The 22,940-nt window shown below is 33.6% G+C and overlaps 1 protein-coding gene across 1 annotated transcript in view; it reads right to left on the reverse strand.

The window, feature by feature from the left end:
- LOC145683870 (atrial natriuretic peptide-converting enzyme-like) overlaps positions 1 to 21,052 on the reverse strand; it is a 211,254-nt gene extending 190,202 nt beyond the window's left edge. The window contains exons 1-2 of the mRNA XM_081755494.1: positions 20,928 to 21,052; positions 7,631 to 8,294 (exon numbers count right to left, since the gene is read on the reverse strand). Coding sequence (XP_081611620.1) covers positions 7,631 to 8,294; positions 20,928 to 21,037 — 774 coding nt within the window. The 5' untranslated portion in view covers positions 21,038 to 21,052. The remainder of the gene's footprint in view (positions 1 to 7,630; positions 8,295 to 20,927) is intronic.
- Positions 21,053 to 22,940: the final 1,888 nt, after the last annotated feature.

The raw sequence follows: 22,940 nt of genomic DNA on the forward strand, positions 1-22,940 counted from the left end.
GGGTTCGATATCCGGCGGAAGCTCATGTGGTTCGGATCTCACCTTAAGTTGTAGGTTCACGTCTCAGGCTCGCTGCTAACAGGACGCTAAAACCGAAATCAAACAAGAAGTATTGTAACAAAATATAAGGAATTACACAATTCCCGTAAATTTAAAAATAATATGTTAACACACGCGCCAATGGTATGTGTAGCTTCCATTGTAATTCTAGCAAAGTCAAATTTCAATTAGTTTACACAATATACTAATGAGATATAATGTTAACAAAAACGAATTTGTGACTTTTAAAGGTCTTTATACAGTACTACATACAGTGCACTGAACACGCTTCGCTGGGATCAGCTAATGGAAATGAAATTTTATTTGAAACTAGCAGAATACCTGTTCTTTGCACGGAGATAATACATTTTCTTTGGATATAAAGTGATGAATTTGGATTTAAACGGCATTGGAAGTGTCACTGTTCGTCTCAGCGACCCAGAAGACTATGGATTCGATTCTAATATCCGTCATTTTCGACCATTTTTTAAAAATATATCCCAGTTTTCGCAAGTTGTGGGGCTGAATTTGGATTTGAACGGCTTTGAAAGTGTCACTGTTCGTGTCAGTGACCCCGAAAGCTAAGGATTCGCCACTAATCTATCTATCTATCTATCTATCTATCTATCTATCTATCTATCTATCTATCTATCTATCTATCTATCTATCTATCTATCTATCTATCTATCTATCTACCTATATTCCCTCCCCCTCCCCTACGTTGTACCGTCAAAGTGAAATGACAAAAACCATCCCAGGCCCGAACTTCATTTATGTTAAATATTTGATCAAAATCGGTCAGGTGGTTGGAGAGTTGCAAAGTCACAAACATAGTCACTTTCATTTTTATATACGAGTATACAGATAGATAATTTTTTCTTTTACACAGTAATTGAAGGAAATGCATGGAGAAAAACATGTTAAATAGTGTATTAATTTGAGGTTAAACTTTAAGTATCATAAATGCAATGTACTTGTAATAAAGATTTTCTAATATCAATGACGAAAGAACCTTATTCGTAATTGAAAAACTCATTATTAGTAGAAGGGTACACGAAAATAACGATCAAGATTCATCAAAATTCAAAATTGAGTTAATAATGTCAGTTTGTAGAGCAAAGGAAGTATTATGATGTGGTAAGTTTTCTTTTTCTTTTTTTCTTTGCTTTTATTTATTTATTTATTTATTATTTATTTTTTATTTCATTTTTTTTGTAAAAACGACCAAGGTGCTAGAAAATGTGTGTGTTCTCAAGTTTTGATATACTGTACTTGAGAAAAACTACCAAGGTTCACTCGTGTTGAGGAAGGACGATCAAGGAGTTTTTTCCTTTTATGTTTCACCTTATAATGCTATAGGTTCATATTACTGACTTTCTAACAATACTATAAATTTTACTTGAATATTACCCTCGAATTTTGAACTGTAATTATTACTTTTGCATTGTTGCACACGAAATCAAAGATTACCATAGTATTATCAGTTATATTAAATTATATTGCAGCAATGTTCTTTAGGTTGTGTGGTGACTTGTACTGAGATTTTACATAAAGTTATTTCGTAAGTGAAATGAAGACATCAGAAATGTCGGAGAATAAAGATGAACATCGCAGTCCTGTTCAGAATACAAGTATAAGGAAAATAAAAGTGTTGGGGCGTATCTCTGATGTTTCGAAAGAATATGGGCTATAAGTCATTGTACAGGTGACGATTGTAAGTGCTTACGATTGAGATGTTTTCAGAATATTTCACTTACAGAAAGGAATAGATTAATAAAGGAATTCAATCAAATGTGTAAAACCTGTGATATAAGGGATACCAAAGTGAAGTCCAGCTGAAGCTGCATGCCATGATTTTTCTCATAAATATAAAGTGCGAATTAATAGAGATTGACAAATTCAGGATGTTCAGGAATGCCAACCAGCATTCTTGGCATTTCATGACATCACCAACAAACGTCTTATTACTTTAAAATAGGCATTGGCTACTACAGGGAAACTAAATGTGGAGACCAGAGAAAAACATAACCATAGACCATATAAACTTAAAGGAGAAATCGTATCTAAAGTCTATCAACACATACAGAACCCAGTAACTGAGAGGCATCAAAGCACATTATAGCATTCATGACAGCAAACGGTTATATTTATCAGAACAACTTAAAATTAGAAAGTTGCACCTGTTATATTTAGAGAAAAATCCTGAAAACTCTGTGTTATAGAACAATACCGACGTGTTTTTGTGACTAACTATAACATAATTTTTGGGTACTCATGAACTGACACATGTTCTGTATGTGACAAATTTTGAGCCGACTGTTCTAAACTTGATTTCCAGATAAAACAACGAGAAAGATACAACCCAGATACAAACATTGAATTAGCAGAACATCTAATGACCCAAAGTGTAATCCTCTTATATAGAATATAAGTTATACGAAATAAAAGGTTCCGAAAGTTTGAAGTCTAAAAAACCTCTGATTAAAGAAACAATTTGTATGGGATACCAGAAGAATCTTCTGATTCATAATATTTCAACTCATGAAGTATATAACAGCAGGTAGCTATCATTTTATTCAATCAATATTCGTTAGCTTTCTTTTGGGAAATCTGTATTTTATACATATGACGAAACAGTTTCCAACAAAGGACCCGATGAAAAGTGTTAAATGCTAGTGATAGCTAAGAAGAATTATCGTACTTCCATTCTACATTTTAAGAGACTAATTTTCTTTGACTGTGAAAGTGTAGATATGTGCTTTTATTACTAGTAATGGCCAAGAAGGGTAATAAATTAACATTTTACATTTTAAGGGTATGATTTTCTTTCACTGTGATAGTGTACGTATTCACTTTTCTTTTATTAGTGAAAGCCAAGAAAAACTATCATATTTCCCATTTACATTTTCAGGAATTAATTTTTTGCACTGTGATAGTGTACATATTCTCATTTATTTTACTAGTAATGGTCAAGATGACTAATCGAATTAGCTTTTTACATTTTAAAGGTATAATTTTCTTTCACTGTGATAGTGCTCACATTTACTTTCCTTTTACTGGTGAAAGCCAAGAAGAATTATCGTATTCCCCATCTACATTTTAAGGGGCTAATTATCTTTCACTGTGACAGTATACGTATTAGCTTTTGTTTTACTAGCGATAGCCAAGAAGAATAATCGTACTTCCTTTCTACTTTCAAGGATTAATTTTCTTTCTCTGTGATAGTGTACATATTCTCTTTCATTTTACTAGTGACATCTAAGCAGAGTAATCGTATTTTCTTTCTACATTTTTAGGGACTACTTTTCTTTCACTGTGATAGTGTACACATTCGCTATTATTTTACTAGTAGTTGTCAGAAGAGTAATCATATTTCCTATCTACATCTTAAGGGACTAATTTTCTTTCACTGCGATAGTGCATATATTCCCTTTCATTTTACTAATAATAACTAGAAATAATAGTTGTATTTTTTTATAGTTTGATTGACTAATTTTCTTTTATCGTGACAATCAAAGGACAATGTTTGTATTCAAATATTGATGTGTTTCAATTAAAATATAATTTAATGAAAACATTGTGTTTTGCGCATAGGATGTCTGCTATTTCTGTTTTGAATTACTAAACATGAATTTAAGTGACAATGTATGTGCTCGCTTTTATTTCAATAATAATAGCCAAGAAGAATTATCGTATTTCCTCTCTACGTTTTAAGAGACTAGTTTTATCGCTGTGACCAATAATGTACGTACGTGTTCTCTTTAATTTTACTATGAATAGCTGAGGAGAATAATCGTATTTCCTCTTTGCATTTTAAAGAACTAATTTTCTTTAGTCTGACAAACACTCAGTGTATGTGTTTTTTATTTTATTTTCGCTCGGCTGCAAACGGTTGTAGTAAAGTTGAGAATCTGTTGAGAATGTTGTGGCTTTTCTTCGGAGATTAGGAAACATCTGGAGCTTGGAGCGTCACGTTGCTTTGACAACCAACTGCTCTACAACTTTGATTTCCTCTCTTTATCTCTCTCCTTGTCGTATTCGTTCTGTCTTTATCTGATGAATTGAGAAGCAACGTAAAGATATCTTGATCGTAAATAAGGAAATAGATGAAAAATGATGTTTTTTCTATGTGATATTGAATGATTAAGTTAAACGAGTACTCAATATTACCAATTAGCGGTTATCAGTTTAGATCAATGTTATTACGATATTATTACGATATCTCGTATTTTCAAAATATATGAATAGAAGATAATAATAATAATAATAATAATAATAATAATAATAATAATAATAATAATAATAATAATAATAATAATAACAATAACAACAATAATAATAATAATAATATTGTATATTTAGAAGAAATATGTGTCACAGGTTACTCTCGGAACGCCCTGACACACAGAAATATTAATTTTTGTTTACTAACTAATTTATATAACCTGAAATGTCTTGTAATATTAAATATGTAACAATGGTTTATGCTATTTTTATTTTAAAAACTTAATTTCTTATTAGAAATATACATGGGTCAAACGATCCGTTTTCGGTAGAATGCAGTTGATCTTGGCTTTGTTGTAAAGATTGATTTATATCCTTTGTATTAACAGTAGAGTTTTATAGGACGAGACCTACGCTTTTGGTATGTGGACCATTAGAAGGACCTCTTGATCTCTTGCATCCGGGACCTGTTACTCCAAAAGCTAGCACGCTAACGACCGATGAGAGGATTACAGTACAAAGATTTTTGAGTATTGCAAAAATGACAGAAAGTAAACTATGAGGCAGTATTAGAATAAAATAACCAGGGTATCGTAATTTACAATTGATAAAGTACTTACTGGCAATTTTACTGTCTAATTTTAGCGAATAACTACAAGACTAAGTTAAGATTTTGAGAAGTTACCGAAGAAATAAATCATGGATAGTGATAAGAGCACCAAAGGCTGGAAAGAAATTGTGAATTGATATATTGAAGATCATACAGAATTACAGAAAAATAATTATAATTATTATTATTTTAATTATTTGCATAGATTCAGTCAGAAAGATATAATAATTTATTAGGATCAATATAGTGAAGAAAACTTAGATAAAAAGGGCCGAATTTCGAAGAAAATTCCGATCAAGCTGGATTTTTGTGGATATGTTTATTTTGATCTTAGCATATCCTTACAAGTATACTTAATTTGGGCTGTGGGTTTTTCTGTTTTATGGGATGAGATGGGGTGAATTCTAATTCTGTACAATTATCTCGAAAATTACTATTTTTTTGAGGAAAATAGTTACGAAACAAAATGTAATTCTTAAAATTCTACACAAAAAGATCCTTAGACTTTTTTCGTAGAATCAATTGTTTTAAAGATATAGGTTGATTTTTTGGACAGAAATAGTGCACGTCACTATAATTGAGTATATAGTAGAATAGTATGTCTTTGAAATGATTGATTCTACGAATAAACTCTAAGGATTTTCCCTTTTAAATTTTGGGGTTTTTGAGGTATTTTGTAGACTTTCACTCAATCAGCTATTGCGTCAAGACTATTTATCGTAGAATCATCGTTTATACCTCGTTTTTTCATAATAAAGCAACTCTTCATATGATATCATTTTTCTTTCCCTGAGGCGAGAAATTTTGAGAGAAATCGGGATTTTTTCTGAAATTATTTTTTTTTAAATTTTGAGCCCCTCTGGACCCCCTGCACTAACACAGATATCTGAAAATCAACTGAAAAATACTAAGGAATGTACATAATTTGAAGTTTCTATCTTGAATAGTAATGGCGGGAAAAATATTTACCAATAATCCCCACAATGCCCCAGATTACCGCAAAAAAGACCTTGGTCTCAGGTAAAAAAAAATTCTGAAACATCCATATTTATCCTAGGGTTGTTTTGAACCTCATTCTCTTCAAAATAGAACAGCCTTTCAAACGGTATGATCCACATATCTGCATAATGTAAGTGAAGTGAAAACATCACGAAAAAACGGATTTTTGGTTAAAATATCCCATTTCTTTACTTTTTTGCCCTCTTGACCCCTCCTGTTTCAACGTAGAGATCTGATAAATACTACTCGGTAGACTGAATGTTTGTACAAAATTTCAATCTTCTAGATGGAAAAGTAAGCCATAAAATAATAAAAATAGCCGTAACCAAAAAAAAAAAAAAAAAAAAAAAAAAAAAAAAAAAGAAAATCCGGATCTCAGGTAAAAATTCCCTGAGATATCCCTAATTACTCTAGGATCATGTTTCACCCATTATTCTCTTCAGAATAGAACTGCCTTTCAAACGGCACCATTCACATGTATCCATCATATATCTGAGGCGGGAAAATCGTGAAGAAAGGGATTCTTTTGGTTGAAATATCCCTCTTTTTAACTTTTTGTCCCTATGGACCCCCTGTGTTAACGCAGAGATCTGGAAAAAATCTGATAAATACTACTCGGTAGACTGAATATTTGTGCAAAACTTTAATCTTGTAGATGCAAAAATAATCCCGGCAAAAAGTAATATATCCACAATACCTCAGATTCCCGTATAAAACAGGATCTTAGTTAAAAATTTCCTGAGACATCCCTATTTATCCTAGGATCATGCTTCGTACATCATGCTCTTCCTTTCAAATGGTACCATTGACATGTCTTCATCGTGTATCTGAGGAGTGAAAATCATGAAAAAGGGATTTTTTGATAAAAAATCCCTTTTTAAAATTTTTGAAACATATATATGTTGTGAGTTCATCATCTCCTATGTCTCGACGCAGAAAGGCGTGAAACCACACGTAATAATACGAGAAAAAAAAAGCTTTATTGGTTTTTTTTTAAATCGAATAATGAAGACACTACTTTAGTACCTAAAAATAGGTACTAGAACTCCAAAGGGCTAATAGAATAGTATATTTGAAATGATTGATTCTACGAATAAAGTCTACGGATCATTTTAGGTGGACTAGAATTATATGAACTTTAATTTTTCTCACAAGTATTTTCCTCAGAAAACTGATAATTTTCCATATAACAGAAGCTAAAATTTACTCCCTTTCCCTCCTAAAAACAGAAAGGGTAATTATCAGAATATTCTGAGGAGATCAAAATAAAGGCATCCTAAAAAAAAATCCATCTTAGTCGGATTTTTTTAAAATCTAATTTTACTGGGCTAATATGATTTGCTATATAGGGTGGCCCAAAAATAGGTATCACCCCTACATCGATCAAGTATAACATTCTAGTTTGGGTATCACCCCTACATCGATCTATTTGCTTCGGCTCTTCCGAGCTTAAGATATAAGTAAAAACACATTAAGAACAAATAATAAAGAAACTAAGTCTACCTGATGGATAACAATAAGAAATTATATAAAACGCAATGAGCTGATCAGTACAGTACTGTCTACCTACTTTGGGCCACCATGTATTTCTCTTTCCTCCAGTAATCTAAAAAAGACACTATTAGCATCAAGAAACATAAATTTAACTTGGATTAATATACAATATCATAAAGCCTTTATAATAATTTTGAATATTGTATGTTGTAAATCAATTAATGCTTAATTATGATATGGGATGAAAAAGAATACGTAACTTACCCTATGATGCAACGACATATTGGAACCCTGGAACTTTACAATGGTCTGAAGGCTTGCTGGAGTGGAATTACTTTTGATAAGAGCATTGTTGCTATTGTTCACAAACTTGTTTGGAAGCAGTGGGGCTTCTAAAGACTTAGTATTGTAGCTAGGCGAAGAATTTTGGCTGAAACTGTCACTGGATACGTTCGAGTCCTGTCGAAAGGATGGAGACATTTTCTTCACTATAATTGGTGGCGGCGGAGGGGTAGGTTTGTAGGTGTTCTTTTTTTCCGAAATGGAAGAAGCGGATTCATATCTGGGGGGAGGAGTGTATGGAGGGGGAGGAACTGAAGGCGTTTTCTTAGGGTGTGGTGCAGGTGGAAGGATAGGCACAAATGAAGTGCCACTGTTCATAGGCTTTGGGTAGTCGTTGCCACCAGCACAGTGAGCAGAGTGCCTTCTCGGAAGCTGGATGTTGGTGTTGGAGGTGGTGGCAGGCTTTACAATCATATCTCGTTCTAAGGTTGCCGGCTTCGTTACTTCTCTGGTGACGTCATCCAGAAGATCCACTAAAGACCAATCATTTCTGTCTGTTTGTTGCAGATCGACCGTAGAGCTGTTGTTCACGCAGAGTCCGTTACTCGCACTTGATGTTGACTGTATTCCGATACTTCCGAATGACCTGGAAAAAGAACACTTTATATATAATATGTAGAGCTGAAACTTTTTTGCAACAATTTTCATATTTTGTAGCATTAATTATCCAATTTTCGCATTTAGGTCGCATTTATTTTTTAAATGTAGCACACGGTTTTTTTTTAATATGAAACTTGTAAACAGTATATTTTTGGTAGTAAGGTGTATATCTAATACACAACTGAGGATATACCTTAATTAGGTGTACATTCTAACTAATGTATTCACTGAAATATAGAAATTAATGCAAAAATTTAAACACTTCCTCTAACGTCATCCTTAGTTAAAGGATAACATGCTGCAAGACATTATAAATTCTTATTTTAAGTTTGTTCTCCTCTCAGTAACAATCTTAATATACTTGGAAAAGAATCCCTTGGCATCAACACTCGAGACTGGCAACCATATTGTAAAAGAATCTGTGTGTTGGTGCTGGCACTCACATTAAAGACTGTTAGTGATCGATCTATAATTGATTGATTGATTTCGTACATATGATATTTTTCAGCGAACAATGATATGATGTGCCTATTTTTGTCCGTGCTGTTTGTGTTTGTGAGATATAGTGTATTTTGGGAAAAGACAGAGACCTATGCATTATTATTATTTGTTTATTTAGCGGCGCAAGAAGCAAGCAAGACTAATGCTCTAAAGAACCAGCGACCGACTGTTCCGTATTTTGCTGATTCAGCACCCTGTAATTGTGATATAATAATTTATGTAATAGTTTTTGCGTTTTGCAATAAATATGTGAGAGACTTTTTTCCTAACTCCTCCCACTATCTCATACCACACCTCCCGTGACGTCTGGGACTCGCCTCTCGGCTCACTTGTAATAGTCGTCGAGCCCTGGACCCAACCTTAAATAGGACCGAAGACTTCCGCTTGGGGAGATGCAGCTGAAGTTGGATTGGGAGTTGGCGGATGGCAGTCGCAGTTAGCCAGCGGACGAGGGTCTGATCCACAAGATTGAATTTCGACAACGGTGAACGTAACGAGCTGACAGCAAAAGAACCTGTGGGTTAACTTTTAAACTGTTTAACAATGATACAATGTCAACTTCCTTATGCTCACTGTTCCAACAGATCATGAACACTTCAGTTTTGTTGATGTCTACATCTTTATGAAGTGAAACAGTTTCTGGATCAAATAACTCCCAGAGATTTTTCATAAGTGCAACGTTTTTTGAGTTAAATAATATTGTAAATGCGGTTTTTAGTTATTATTAGCAACAATTAACAAGAATTCCACCTTTTCGTTTTATTCACATTTTTCAAGAGTAATGCCGAACTTCGCAAAAATTCACGATAATATAAAGGTGATTTGGTTCTGAAACGAAAAGTTTAAGGTTTCCTGAAACATATACGCATTTTTCTTTAAACGTTTCGCACATATCGCATTAACGAGAAAGTTTCGTCTTTAATAATGTGTTTCATTCTTATGCTTTCATGTGGAGTATCGCGCTCTACGAATTGGAAACATAGGTATAGTGCGACACAAATGACGTTATGTCTGAACACCAATTTCTACGTGGCGCTAGGGTCACTTACGCACTCTGTATACTCTCCACTTTCTCTCTGACAAGGCGGTGTTGCCATGTTCTCACCCTACCCTCCCTCTCCAACCTTCGCTCTTCCTTTTACCCAAACGCCAAAAATTGGAAGGGCGAAAGATTCTGTTCATTCAGGATCATTTGATATTGTGTTTGTAGTGGATACAAAATTTAATTTCAGTTTGTTTTGTAAAACTGCAAATTACATGTGTCTGTTAGTATTTAGGATCTGTATGAGTTTTTTTGCACGTTAAGGATATATACCGGCACATTTACGTATACATTCTGCTATTCTTTTATTATAATAATGAATTTAAATTCTCATGCACTTTGATTCCTTAACACAATAATCACTGAAGATAAAATACTATGAAAGACTTACTAACGATACAATAAACTGGGCTTTCTCATCTCATTTTATATCACGACCCCTTTTATCACATCCTCTTGCCTGTAATCCCCATAACTAATTTCCGGTTTCCAATAAGTTTTTCATTATTGCTGCCAATCGCTTACAGTTGTAAGTTGTATTTTTTTGCTTCTGGTGTTTCAATTTGCAGTTTCTCACCAGTTTCTCCTTCTTTTATTCCAAATGTTTTTTTTAACTAATCTTTATTTGTTTAATATTTTTTGCTGTATTTGGTAACAAAGTATAGAAATAAAAATATGTCTATCAAAATAAGAAGTTTAACATATATATTTTTTAAAATACATATTTTTCTGCTACTAGGTCCTAATTACAAGTATGGTTTTCATTTCCCTTCGCGATCCCAAGTTGAGAAACCTCCCAAGGGACAAAGTGGACAATTTATTGCGAAAAAAGGATGTTTTTTAGTTTAACGTCCCACACCTATGCCCTTTAGGCTAAAAGAAACAGATGATTGATTAAAATAAATATTTGACAAATTATTTTTTGCCGTCCCACCGGAAATGGAACCAGGGGCTACGTGCACCAAAGCCATACGCGCTAACCACTAGACCACCGGGAAAGGCTAATTTGTGATATAAAGAAAAATGAATTATGTTTGCAAAATAACTTTCAAAAGGCATAGCCCTATTTGTTTAGTTTATGTAGTGGTGATAAAGAATCGATCTGAGGAAAGAATGGAGAAATTTTTACTTTAGGGCAACACAATATGGATGTCGATTTGCTTCATATAATATAATATCATCGCACGCCTTGATTTTTATTAATATTAACGTGTTACAAGAAAAATGCAGTCGACCAATGTTTTTGTAAAAAAAAAAAAAGTTTTGTTTTAAAAAAGTAGTAGTACGGAAAACAAATGTTATAATATTACTCCCCCACGAAAACAACAAATATTACGAAAACACTTCTAACTTTTCTAACCTCAATTTACACACTGGTCTGTCTAGATCAAAATGCAAGGGGGGAACTCCTGAGGAATTTTCTCTGGGGAAGCAAAGTTCTGGACTAAATTTTGAACACTGGCATTAATAATACGGAAGAAATAATATATAATACATGAAATACCTTATCTTGCTCTAGAAAAATGTTTCAATGATTTTATCATTGGTTTTAGACATAATTCGGTCCTTATCATGTGGGACCAGTGACGCACACAGAATTTCATTATATATTTGAACGTTGGTAAATGTTATTCACTATATTCGCACAGTAACTTTAAAAATGTATAGTTTTTATACTATAAATCATGTAACACGAAAACAATTTTTGCGATCTAAGCCTTGGGTGAACTAGTTTCCCCATTAGAATTGAAAGATCTTGATAACGATACAAGGATCATTACTTGCATTTTTCTCGTCTCCTCTCTAATTTGAAAATGCACTCGTCTTGTGCGCAACACAGGCCCCCAACCAGCCTCAGAGGTTTCTGAGGGGGGACATGAATATGTTAGGGGGGCCAAGTCATTAAAAAATCTGTTACACATAGCTAAATTGTGTTTTTTTGTATTAATAATGGCATTTGTTGTTAAGGTCTACGGGGCCACGAAAAGTTTGGGGGGAAGGTTCCTTAGCTCCCCTCTAGTTGTGTTCCTGGCGCAACACTACTTACAGTCCTACTTAAAACTGCCATATCAATGTAATTGATATGATAAGGTTACATTTAAAGAGTTATGTAACACGAGAGAACATTAATTTTACACTAAAGAATGTCGAAAAACTTTGTTCTGATGCAATAGACAAAGTTGACAATTTATTCTGGAATAATGTAATGAAACATGAAAGGGCCTTAATACAAAAGGCTTGGACAACGCCAGGAATTTTTAAAAATTGTCAACAAACGTGTCACACTGTTAGGAAACAGTGACAGCAGCAATGATGATGATGATGATTATATCAATATTAGCTCTCCATGATGGAAAAGACGATGATGATTAATATGTACTGTACATCAAGTGAGTTTGTCGCCACGGCATTTTATTTTTCATTTCTCAATAATAAAAAAATGTCGTTTGTTAAAACTGCATGTTCATTTGTATATCATTTTAAAACACTATGTTCAAATGATGATACTAAAAAGTTTAAATTAATATTCTTGGCGAAAGCGTATTTATGGTTACGGAGTACTCCGCCTCTCTGCCCATTTTTTTCCTCTTTTCTTTTCATCTGTTGAGAAGAGCGCGAGGTAAATCAGCCCGCGCGAATCTTAAGAAATGAAGCAGAGTGGAGTCGAAGGCAGATGTGTAAGCATGGCAACTCAGCTCTGTTGACAGTCGCTCTGGGGGTGTGTAATGTATTTACAACCCCTATTGGTTGAAACTTTCTTGTCGTCTTGAAGAAGAGCATTGCAATAACTGAAAACATTTCACTACTCTGATATAGAGTGATACTGACAAAGCTACAAATTTACGATGAATTTCATAGTACATTTAAACACTGACCGGTATTTTAACGAAACTTCTTATTTACACATATAATCTTTATCAAATCGAAAAAGGACTATTATTTTCAATATAGGCCTATTTTAATTTCAAACAACTTTTGTACTTGTAATGTGTTTCGGGTAGTAAGGGCAAACAACACTGGGTCTGCTTTTTTATTTACTGAAAATGAAATGAAATAAAATCTTTGAGTTTAACGTCCCGCGATTATGATTGTTAGGCTAAGGGAGACTATGATTAAAGGAAATGAATAATGGGAGAATTGGTTGAATGAGAAAGTAGGAGGAAACGGGAGTACCCCGAGAAAACCCAGGAGCACGATGTTGTTCACCACAAGCTTACTTGTCCGGGCATCGAACCAGGGACCTCACACACTATAGGTAAGCGCTCTACCACTGAGCCACCGTGCCCTCTTATTTACTCAAATAATTAATAAAAACAGAACTTAAACAATACTATTAGCTATTTGGCGCGGTAGATTAGGATTCGATTCTTGTGGAAGCGCATGTAATATTGATCCTATGCTAAATTGTAGGTTCACGTTTCACTTAACTTTGGTGCTGAAAAGGACGCTAAACTCAAATCACCACCAATAATAATAACTAATTGATAGCTGAACATTTTGTTGAATATGCTCTTATGAAGACATTTTAAAATGAGCTTTCACCAAAGTAAATTTTTGTTGAGTTGACCATAACACCTCATATCTTTTTGCATACATTGAGCTTATATCGAACACTAATGTTTATTTATATACTTAATCAAGTTCCTGATACATTCTGAAACGGTCATTTATACTGGAAAAAAGCAACAATCAACAGCATAAAACGACGTGGAAGAAAGTTGGTCACTACTTACTGAAACGTTTCATTCGTCTAATGAAGCTTGAAGAAAACATCTTGAAAACCTCAGACACGACAAACGGACTTGAACATGGGATCATCAGATAAAGAACCAAGAATGCTAATATATATATATATATATATAGGAAACTGTGGTTTAGGCAAGTGAATAACGATAGAAGAATTGGTGGAATGAGAATCTGGGAGGAAACGCGAGTACTCCGACAAAACCCACGGACATGATGTTGTCCACCACAAACTTACTTGGTCGGGGATCGGAAAAGGGGCTGACGTCGCCAACGCTCGCTCAGTTCCCTCTCTAGCAACTGAGTTACGAATCAAATCTTGTTCAAACATACTAAGCGATTTTTTTTTTAAAAAAGTGATTAATAGATCAAGATATTCTAAATAGACACGGAATTAATTTTATTCATAACTCGCTCTATTTATACTCCTTATATGACATATGGGCCTGCAGATCGTTCAACCGAAAAGTAAAAGGATATATTTCTCGAGTACTACTCGACAATGAAGCGGAAGGGAATAACATGAACAACAAAATTGAACATTTTTTTTCTTTCTGCATTAATAGCACAATATAGTTCTTATAACAACAGTAACTACTAGAGTTCATGAATTTGCAACACTGTTTTTAGTTCGCATATTTTCCGTCCAATTTGTCATCTGTGTCGCACTATATTACACAAAAACGAAGGAAAACACCTAAGAAACTTTAGAAATGTGGGTGTGGAGAGGAATAATTGATTGGTTGTTTAAAGTTTAACGGGATTGTCAGGAGGGAGGCTGTCTGCCCCGTCACGATTAGTGGAGAGGAATTGAGTTAATTAGCTGAATTTGAAAAAAGAATCAGGAATTATGAATAAGCAAGTAAAAAAGAAAACACTATTAGAGGTAATTAAGAAGACGGAATAGATATGAAATGTGAGATTGTAATACAAGAGAATGCTTGATCCCCAATGTGAAAAATGTTTTATCACCCATCGCCACGATATTTTCATCTTTCAATCCACCGGGACGCTTCATGGTATATTATTAAAAAAGAAACTTTGAGAACTTGAATATACTTTTAAAAAATCAATAAAACGCATACATGTATTTTGTTAAAATGTTACAATTATTAGTATGTGTGTCAGTAATAGGGATATGTATGCTGCTGTGTGGATTGCTGCTAGTTGCTTTTGTAACTTTTTTAACACACACAGTGGAGAATAAATAAATAATCTCTTTCAGTAGAATAGAAACTATCAATTGGTTTTGGGAACAAGCAACACACTTGTTAGTCCCATAAAATTTCATTTTTCTCAAAAGCTACTCATGACAATTTACCCGCAACGTCTCATTTTTTTTATTTCAATATGAGTTATCGATTCATTTAAAAATATCATCTTTGAATAATCTATTAGGTATAAATAAAAGAAAGATGTTGTTTGTGACCGTATCATGGGAAAACGGCTATAAATCGTTTGAAATGAATTTTTGGATATAGTTATCACGTGGCTGGAATTGTCTTTATCACGTTACTTTATTATTATTATTATTATTATTATTATTATTATTATTATTATTATTATTATTATTATTATTATTATTATTATTATTATTAAAATGTGTATCCCATGGGAGAAAGCGCGAGGTCAAAAATTTACGCGAAAAATTCAGTAGCCTATTTTACAACCCTATTAAATTAGGAAGATGAAACTTTATGTAAATTCATTAAAAAACAAGTCTTTGAGTTTTTGAAAATTCCCATTTTAAGAGGAAGATTGACATTTTCTATATCTTTCGCATTGCAAGCGATCTTGCCTGTTGTTTTTGATCGCATCATGGGGAAACAGTTGAACTGTTTTAAATAACATTTTGCACATGGTTAGTATCTACCGTGAGTTGGATATCTATCATGTTACTTTGATTCAAGGACGCATCCTATGGGGAGTACAGGGGATTCAAAATTTATGTGAAAATATAATATGTCACTAACTTGTCAAGTTAGGAAAATGGAACTCGGTATATACTCTCCTCATTAATAAATACTAAGTGAACACATGTCCTATCATTTTCTTTTCAATTCCAGGTTTTAAGGGGGTTCATTTTCCATATATTTTTTTTACCCATGTTGAAATTTATGCTGGCTGAAGTTTCAAATTGTATCAACGGGAAACGATTCAATAGTTTGAATTTAATTTTTGAACGTATTTAGTACCTACTTCAAGCTGCGATTTTACCATGTAACTTTGATTAAAAGATGTAAACATTATTCAAAAAATAAATTTATAATTATGTTTTCCAATCATAATTATCGTGTAAAATACCGACTTCTGAGTAGAGAAGGGGTTTAGTCGAATTAAAACTCGAGTACTGTTTCGTATCGCATTGTAAAATCCCCTCTTACATAAAAATTTCTGAAAAATGACATTAAGATCCAATTAATTTGTTCATCAATCAACGCAACACAGTAACAAATATAGCACAGTGCGTCGTACAAAAATACGAGTGACATCGAATATATATTAAGTTAGGATTTGGTAATATCACATTATCTAAAAAGTATTTAACATTTGGAGATCAAAATTGACAAGACACTCACTATTATTTGAAAATAACATCATAAAGCTCCATATGCATCATTTTATTCGGGTAACTTTTAAAACATGGTTTTTACTGGCGTCCTTTCAAACTAACATAACACCATTTAGGAAGTTCTACAGAGACCAAAACAAATAATAATCTAATGATGCTAGATCTGGGTTATACGGTGGATGCATTAAAATGTGCTAGCAAAGTTGTCGCAACTTCTCATGTGTCGTCAAATATGTATGTGGTATTGCGTTGTCAGCGTGGTATACGACACGCTTTCTGTTGACTAGTTCCGCCGGTTCTTTTGAATTGGTAGCTGCACTTGCGCTATTTCTCGACACGCACTGACTGTGGAGTTTCACCTAACTTCTACTATGATCTTCATCCCACATTGTACGTTATCTACTTTTTATCACTTGTGACAAATCAATTCAGAAATAGCTCGAGTTATTTCGTTTCAGTAAAGATTTGCAGATAGAAACTCGATGGAGTAAATGTATTTGACTCAGATCATGTGGCACCCAAATGTAGAGATCCTTTTGTAGCTATATGTTCCATATGGTTTATTTTGCTTTGGTAATGGATATTTAATTCATATGCAAAGTCATGACTGCGTACACAATGATCTTGCACAACGTGAGCCAAAATATCATTCACTTTTTCTGTGATCGATAACTCCAGTGAGAGGAGCAATTTAGACATTGAAAAATCCGGAAAAAAAGAGATGAACCATTTGTCGGTTGATGCTTTTTGATAGTATCTTTCCTATAAAGAGCACAAATTTTTTCACAGGCCTCCGCAGCATTTACGTCTTTATCGAAATGAAATTGTAAAATTTACCCAGTTTTGCGAAAAATTGACACACCTTCACGGCACAACACCTTACGTCTAATTATAAGAATTCCAATTCGTTTTACATATCCGCTAGCTTCAACTGTCAGTTGTCAAATGGCATTGGATCTGATCTGCCAAGAATCACTACTCTGAGATTTGATGCACTAATACTACCTCGTGCTAGAATTCTCAATATATTTTTAGGCTACTAGATATTTTTATTATTCAATGATGTAGAACCTAATTCCAAAATTTATATCTTGCAAGCAGATGAATTCATTTTCGCACATAAATTTTTATTTAACTATGCCAATGAGCCGATCCTACTAGAAGTTTTCATAGTTTAACAAATTCAAATTTAAATTAAACGTTATTTTAAAATAATACCTGAGTTATATTTTAGGGGGTTCTGATATTACTGACTGCATGCCAGTGAATTCCCTACAAAAGAGGCATATTATGCTTCCAGTATTATCAATTTCTACTTCAATTTTAGTGTCGAAACTATGTTAAAACAGCAAAATTTCAAACAAGTCATAATGAAAATAGCAAGAAAATTTCAGGTGGAGATCCTCAAAAGAACTTGAAATGATTCTATTCCACATTTGGTTTTATTAATAGTCATATATAACTGAGTTTGTGGCGAATAATAGTAAGTTATTTAAGCTCTTACAAAGTATAAACGAATTAATGAGTTTATAGTAAGAGTTAAGAATATCAAAACCGGTTGCATCGATGGTTATACAACCTGCAACTCCTATATGTTTTGAGTTTTGCATGTTAACATTACGCGAAATGCTATTTTTATGAATGAATGAAATATGGATAGCCACCTATAAAGATGTTAACGAATTGACTTCATTAACGAATTGGCTGAGATAATCGCTCTTGCTACTCACTCCAAAAAACAATAGAATACCAAAATTTACTTTTGTTCAAGCGTTATCGTGTGGAGTAACGGACGAACGTACTGTAATGATCACCACATCATTTCGATCGATATTACTTATTTATCGTAGTATACAGGGTGTAACATAAATGCATGGCCAACAGTGACGAGGTGATTGCGGACATCCAAATAAGTAAAAAGGTTCCTATAAACATGTGCACTTCCACATTTTATTGCATCTAAACTGATTCAATGGACTTTCGAAATGCAATACCCTAGCTTACTTGACGAAAAACAAGAACACTAGCAAACACACGAGACTTTAGCAGTATTCCCTCTTCTAACACTTTTATTTTTAATAGTTGTTTCAAAGTTCTGGTAAGGTGTTTACAAATGGCATGTCTAGTTATTTCATAGCACTGCACTTGAAATTCTCACTGATGAGTTGATTTTCCTCGGACAATTTAACGAAAACGGTTCCAGCTATTTTGTTCTTATTTCGTAAACAAATATTTCATTAAAATCTCAATAATATGGCATAATTCAGCTTTCTTATAGAATTTGATAAATGTAGTATGTAGTTGACTGATACAGTGAGTTATATTCAGACGATTTTCTTCAAAATAGCTTTAATATTCTTTTTTCATATTTGAAATGAAATGAAATCTTTCAGTTAACGTCCCACTATTATACCCTTTAGGCTAAAGGAAGACGGATGATTAAAACAAGTAAATGAGGATGTAAGAATGGTGAATGAGAATGTGGGAGGAAACAGGAGTATCCCGAGAAAATCCACGGGCAAGATGTTGTTTACCACTTACTTGGCCATGGATCGAACCAAGGACCCTACGCACCAGAGGTAAACGCTCTACCAATGAACCACTGTGCTTCCTGTTTTCTTCACATTTACTAAATGAATACGTACTTCGTTAATTCTTTGAACTAGCATTTCTCTGGGAAACAGTTCAGAAATACTGATGCAAATGAATTTGTTTGAGACGAAGTTTTAGATAAAAAGCTATAAAAAATTTTGTTTATATTTTACAAATTTTTATTTTGCTTGTCATCCTGTAATAAAATATAATCCATTTCTACTTTCGAGCTATAATAGTAATGAGGAGAGACTTAAGGTTGTGAAAGAATTTGAATTCAAAATTTAGAAGAATTCACATATATTATGACCCGTAGAAGTCGAAAAAGACGCTTTTGAATGTCCGTCCATCTTTACGTCCGTTTGTATGAATAAATGCCCAAAAGTAAAACACCATGTAACGTATGAAGACCAAATTTTATATTTATGGTTTTAATAATATTTCCCATAATTATTTCAGATTCTCTTCCTATAGACAAAATCACGGGTAGTTTACTGTAGGGTAAAAACTAAAGGGAATTTACCAGAGAGTAAGAAGAATGACGAGAAAAGGCTTTAACTATATATTTATACTTGATACATACAAGAAGCAGACGAAAAATGCAATTACCACAATATAACTAAATATTTACTCGTACTCCATTGCTTTCAAACTAGACACCTTCGGAGCATTCACACTTGCTTCACCGCACCTACCATTGCTGAAAACACCGACAAAAGTTATCTTTTATTATCTTTCGAAGTTCAGCCGTAGCATTGGTTTTGATCTCTTCTACGGTGGTGAAACGGGTACCTTGGGGTCCACTTTTCCTTAAAACATTGTCACTGTAATTTGTTTCTAAGACTATCAAAATATATGAAGCAGATTTCACCAATTTGCATATGTACTTGGTGTTTGGACGTTGCTCGAATTGCGACATATTGAGTCAACTGATCACCGCACACCCATCCTTTCAGCTACACTACTCGTACACTGTCTATTATGACCGATTCGCACTTATTAAATTCATAATTAGCTAACCTAAGAATTGTACTGTACAATATCATTGTGATTACATCACAAATGCCAAAACTACAACGACAATCCGGAAACTTTTTGACTCCTCATCGTATATGCATTTGGTTAATGTAATTGACTTTTTTTCCAGAAAATATAGATAGCATAGTTTAATAGGACCTATTTGTATTCCAAGATTTTCTTTAAAAAATACTCTGAAGATTTTTCTTCATATTTTATGTGTAAGCAATCCTTTAGTAATCCTAGAATATAGTATAATGTATTTTTGTCTGAATAACGAAGAAAGAATGGTTTACTGATGCAGTACTTAAGGTATCTCTAGTAGGCTTACTGATGCGATAAGTTTTCAGGAAATATCTACTATGTTTTTTTTAAATTTCATACTTAAAAATACACATTTTACTTATAATTCTAGAGTAGGCATATTAGTGGTATGTAATAGTGTACTTACTTACGATTAAGATATTCTATTATACATTTGCGAATATTGAACGTAAACTTCAAGCTGTACAAAGCTGAAAACTATTTGACAAGCAACCAAGAGCCCATAAAATGAATTGGCTTTATTAAAAAAAAAAAAATACACCAAAATAAACCATGAAATAAATACTACTATCAAGTTTATTACTTTCTTTAGTTGTATACTAAGAGTGTCAGTCTACCGTAAAAGTTAGAAAATCTAAAAAAAAAAATCTACATTGTTTTAATGAATTTGGGCGCTAGTATAGACTGTCTGCACTGCTGAAAACTTTGCGAGTGAAGCAGAATTGGTATGCTAAAAGGAAAGGAAATCACAGAATAATACTGTTCATACTCCAAAAGGTTATATTATCTTTAAATCAGGGATGCAAATAACCACTCGCCCACTCGCCCGGGGCGAATGGTTTATCGGTGCGGGCGAGTATTTAACATCATACTGATGGTAAATAAAGGATTTCTATTGTGGGATGTGGGCTAGTAGTCTTTTTCCAGGGCTAGTAAAATTTTGTTGCTTATTTGTATCCCTGCTTTAGATGAATACATCGTTGTGTCACTCAACGTACTAAAGGAATAACCAAATATCCATAATAAACTTACATTTGCAGGTCCAAACCATGTATTGAATTTAAATAGTAAAATTTTAACTAAGACGTTTTAACAACAAAACTTACCCGATGTTCCTTGCGTCATGGTCTTGGGACGATGCAGATTCCAGTTTCCCCATACTACAGCGCCGATGGGGATCCTGGAAGTTCACGTTTAGTCCTGTGTTGAAAGACATCCTAGCAGCCGTTAGCTGTAGGACTTTCTTGCTGAAAAGAGAAATAAACGATTAAGATTAGAGATTGGAATTTTAGAGACGAAGTTAAGGATAGAAAGGTGAAAAAAATGTTAAAAGATGCAAACTTTACACAAAAGATGGAAATTTCAAATGTAAATCCTCATACAAACAGTACAGAAATAAATTGCATCACATGTAGGGACTAAATATTCACTGATATGATAAAAAGTTTGCTAAAATAAATCCCAGAACCTAATGCTATTAAAGTCACAGGTCCAGAAAACTGTTAAAACAGAAAACATTTAATACGAGGACAAGTCTGAAAATAAGTTTCCCTTCTCGTTTTCTCCAGAAAAGCAAACAGCAATGGGGAAACAAGACAGCAGTTGCACGCGCAACACACTGAGACATAAGTGAGTATTGTTCATCCCCGATCTTGCTGATGGCGCCATCGCAGTGCCTGCGCAAAGCAGAGACGAGTCTCTCAGTCTGAACTTGGTAGCTATTAAGGCCGTATCTAACGTTTTCAGCCGAGATCATCAATCCCTATATAATAACATGGTCAACTTCTTTCCAAAGTATTATGAAAACTATTTGTCTTATGCAGTTCAAAATTTCTCCAGATGTTAACCTACCCCAATACTACATGTTCACTTTTTTATTTTTAAACTAGATCTTATAGTTCATGAATATTACATTTTAAATATAAATATGACAACTCTGGAAATAATATAAAAATAAACACAAATTCAGGTATTGATAATCACCAGGGTTTCTTTTCCTGCTCGTGAAGTTGCAGATACAATCTCCCCTGATTCATTCACACCATTGTTCCTCACTGATCTTCAAAAAGTTGGTAGGGGAGGATAACAAGTTATGAAATGAGAAAAGATTGTTCATCTAATAATGTGGAGAGTGTATATCTTCGAAGTTATGTTAGTTGACAATTTGATCATATGGTTCGGAAGAGAAAAGGGTTGCGGAAGGCAAGACTGGCTGCTGTCAGAAAGAAGACAACCTTATCTGCCTACACATCTTTTTACTTGTATTTTATAACAAGCCTTGTCAAACAGGATGTACTTTCTCTATTTTCATTTTTCGACCATTTTTAATCCTAAGTATTGATTTTTGCGGGGTGAAAAAGATGAGACACAACAGAGGAAACGCAAAACTAAAAGCATTATTATCAATATTTTGCTTTCCAAAATAAGGAATGTAACTTTAAAAAATAAAACTTATAACTTTAAAAGAAATATCTGGGAAGATGAAAGAGCAAATCATGGAATTTCAGGCGTGTACCTAATAGTAATATACAAAACAAACAAACAAACAAATAAATAAATATTACAATATTTCTGAGGATCTAGATCATTTGGACCCGACATTGGCATTCCAAGGATAAGCAAGTAATTTTTTTTCACTTGATTTTAACTGAAAACCTGATTTACAGAATTGATTGAAAAGTTCGGGGGAAAACAACGATAACTCTAATTATAAAACCGCGTGAGTTGGTTACAGGGTTACAGGAAACAATAGTAACACTCATGTGAGCTGAATTGCGGAAACAATTCAAGATTTTAAAAAACAAGCATATTAATATGCTGTTGTTTCAAACTTGAACTCTTTCGACAATTAAGCTCACATGAGTGTTATTATCGTTTTCCCCCAAACTTCAATTATATATATAGGGTGATTCAATAAGAACGTACCAGCCCTATATCGCAGCTAATACTGCACGTAGAGCTTCAAACAAAAAATTGCATTACCAAATCGTATAGGTAGAATGCAATAAAAATAGTAGCGAGACCAGTGGCGTCTCGTGAAGACCTCCAAGGCGGGGGACAAACTTCAGAACTTGAAATGGAAAGTGGTATAACTGTTGGAATCGTTCGAAATAACATTA

The sequence above is a fragment of the Thermobia domestica genome, chromosome 4, assembly GCF_964235325.1.
Source record: "Thermobia domestica chromosome 4, izTheDome1.hap1.1, whole genome shotgun sequence".
NCBI classification, from domain to species: domain Eukaryota; kingdom Metazoa; phylum Arthropoda; class Insecta; order Zygentoma; family Lepismatidae; genus Thermobia; species Thermobia domestica.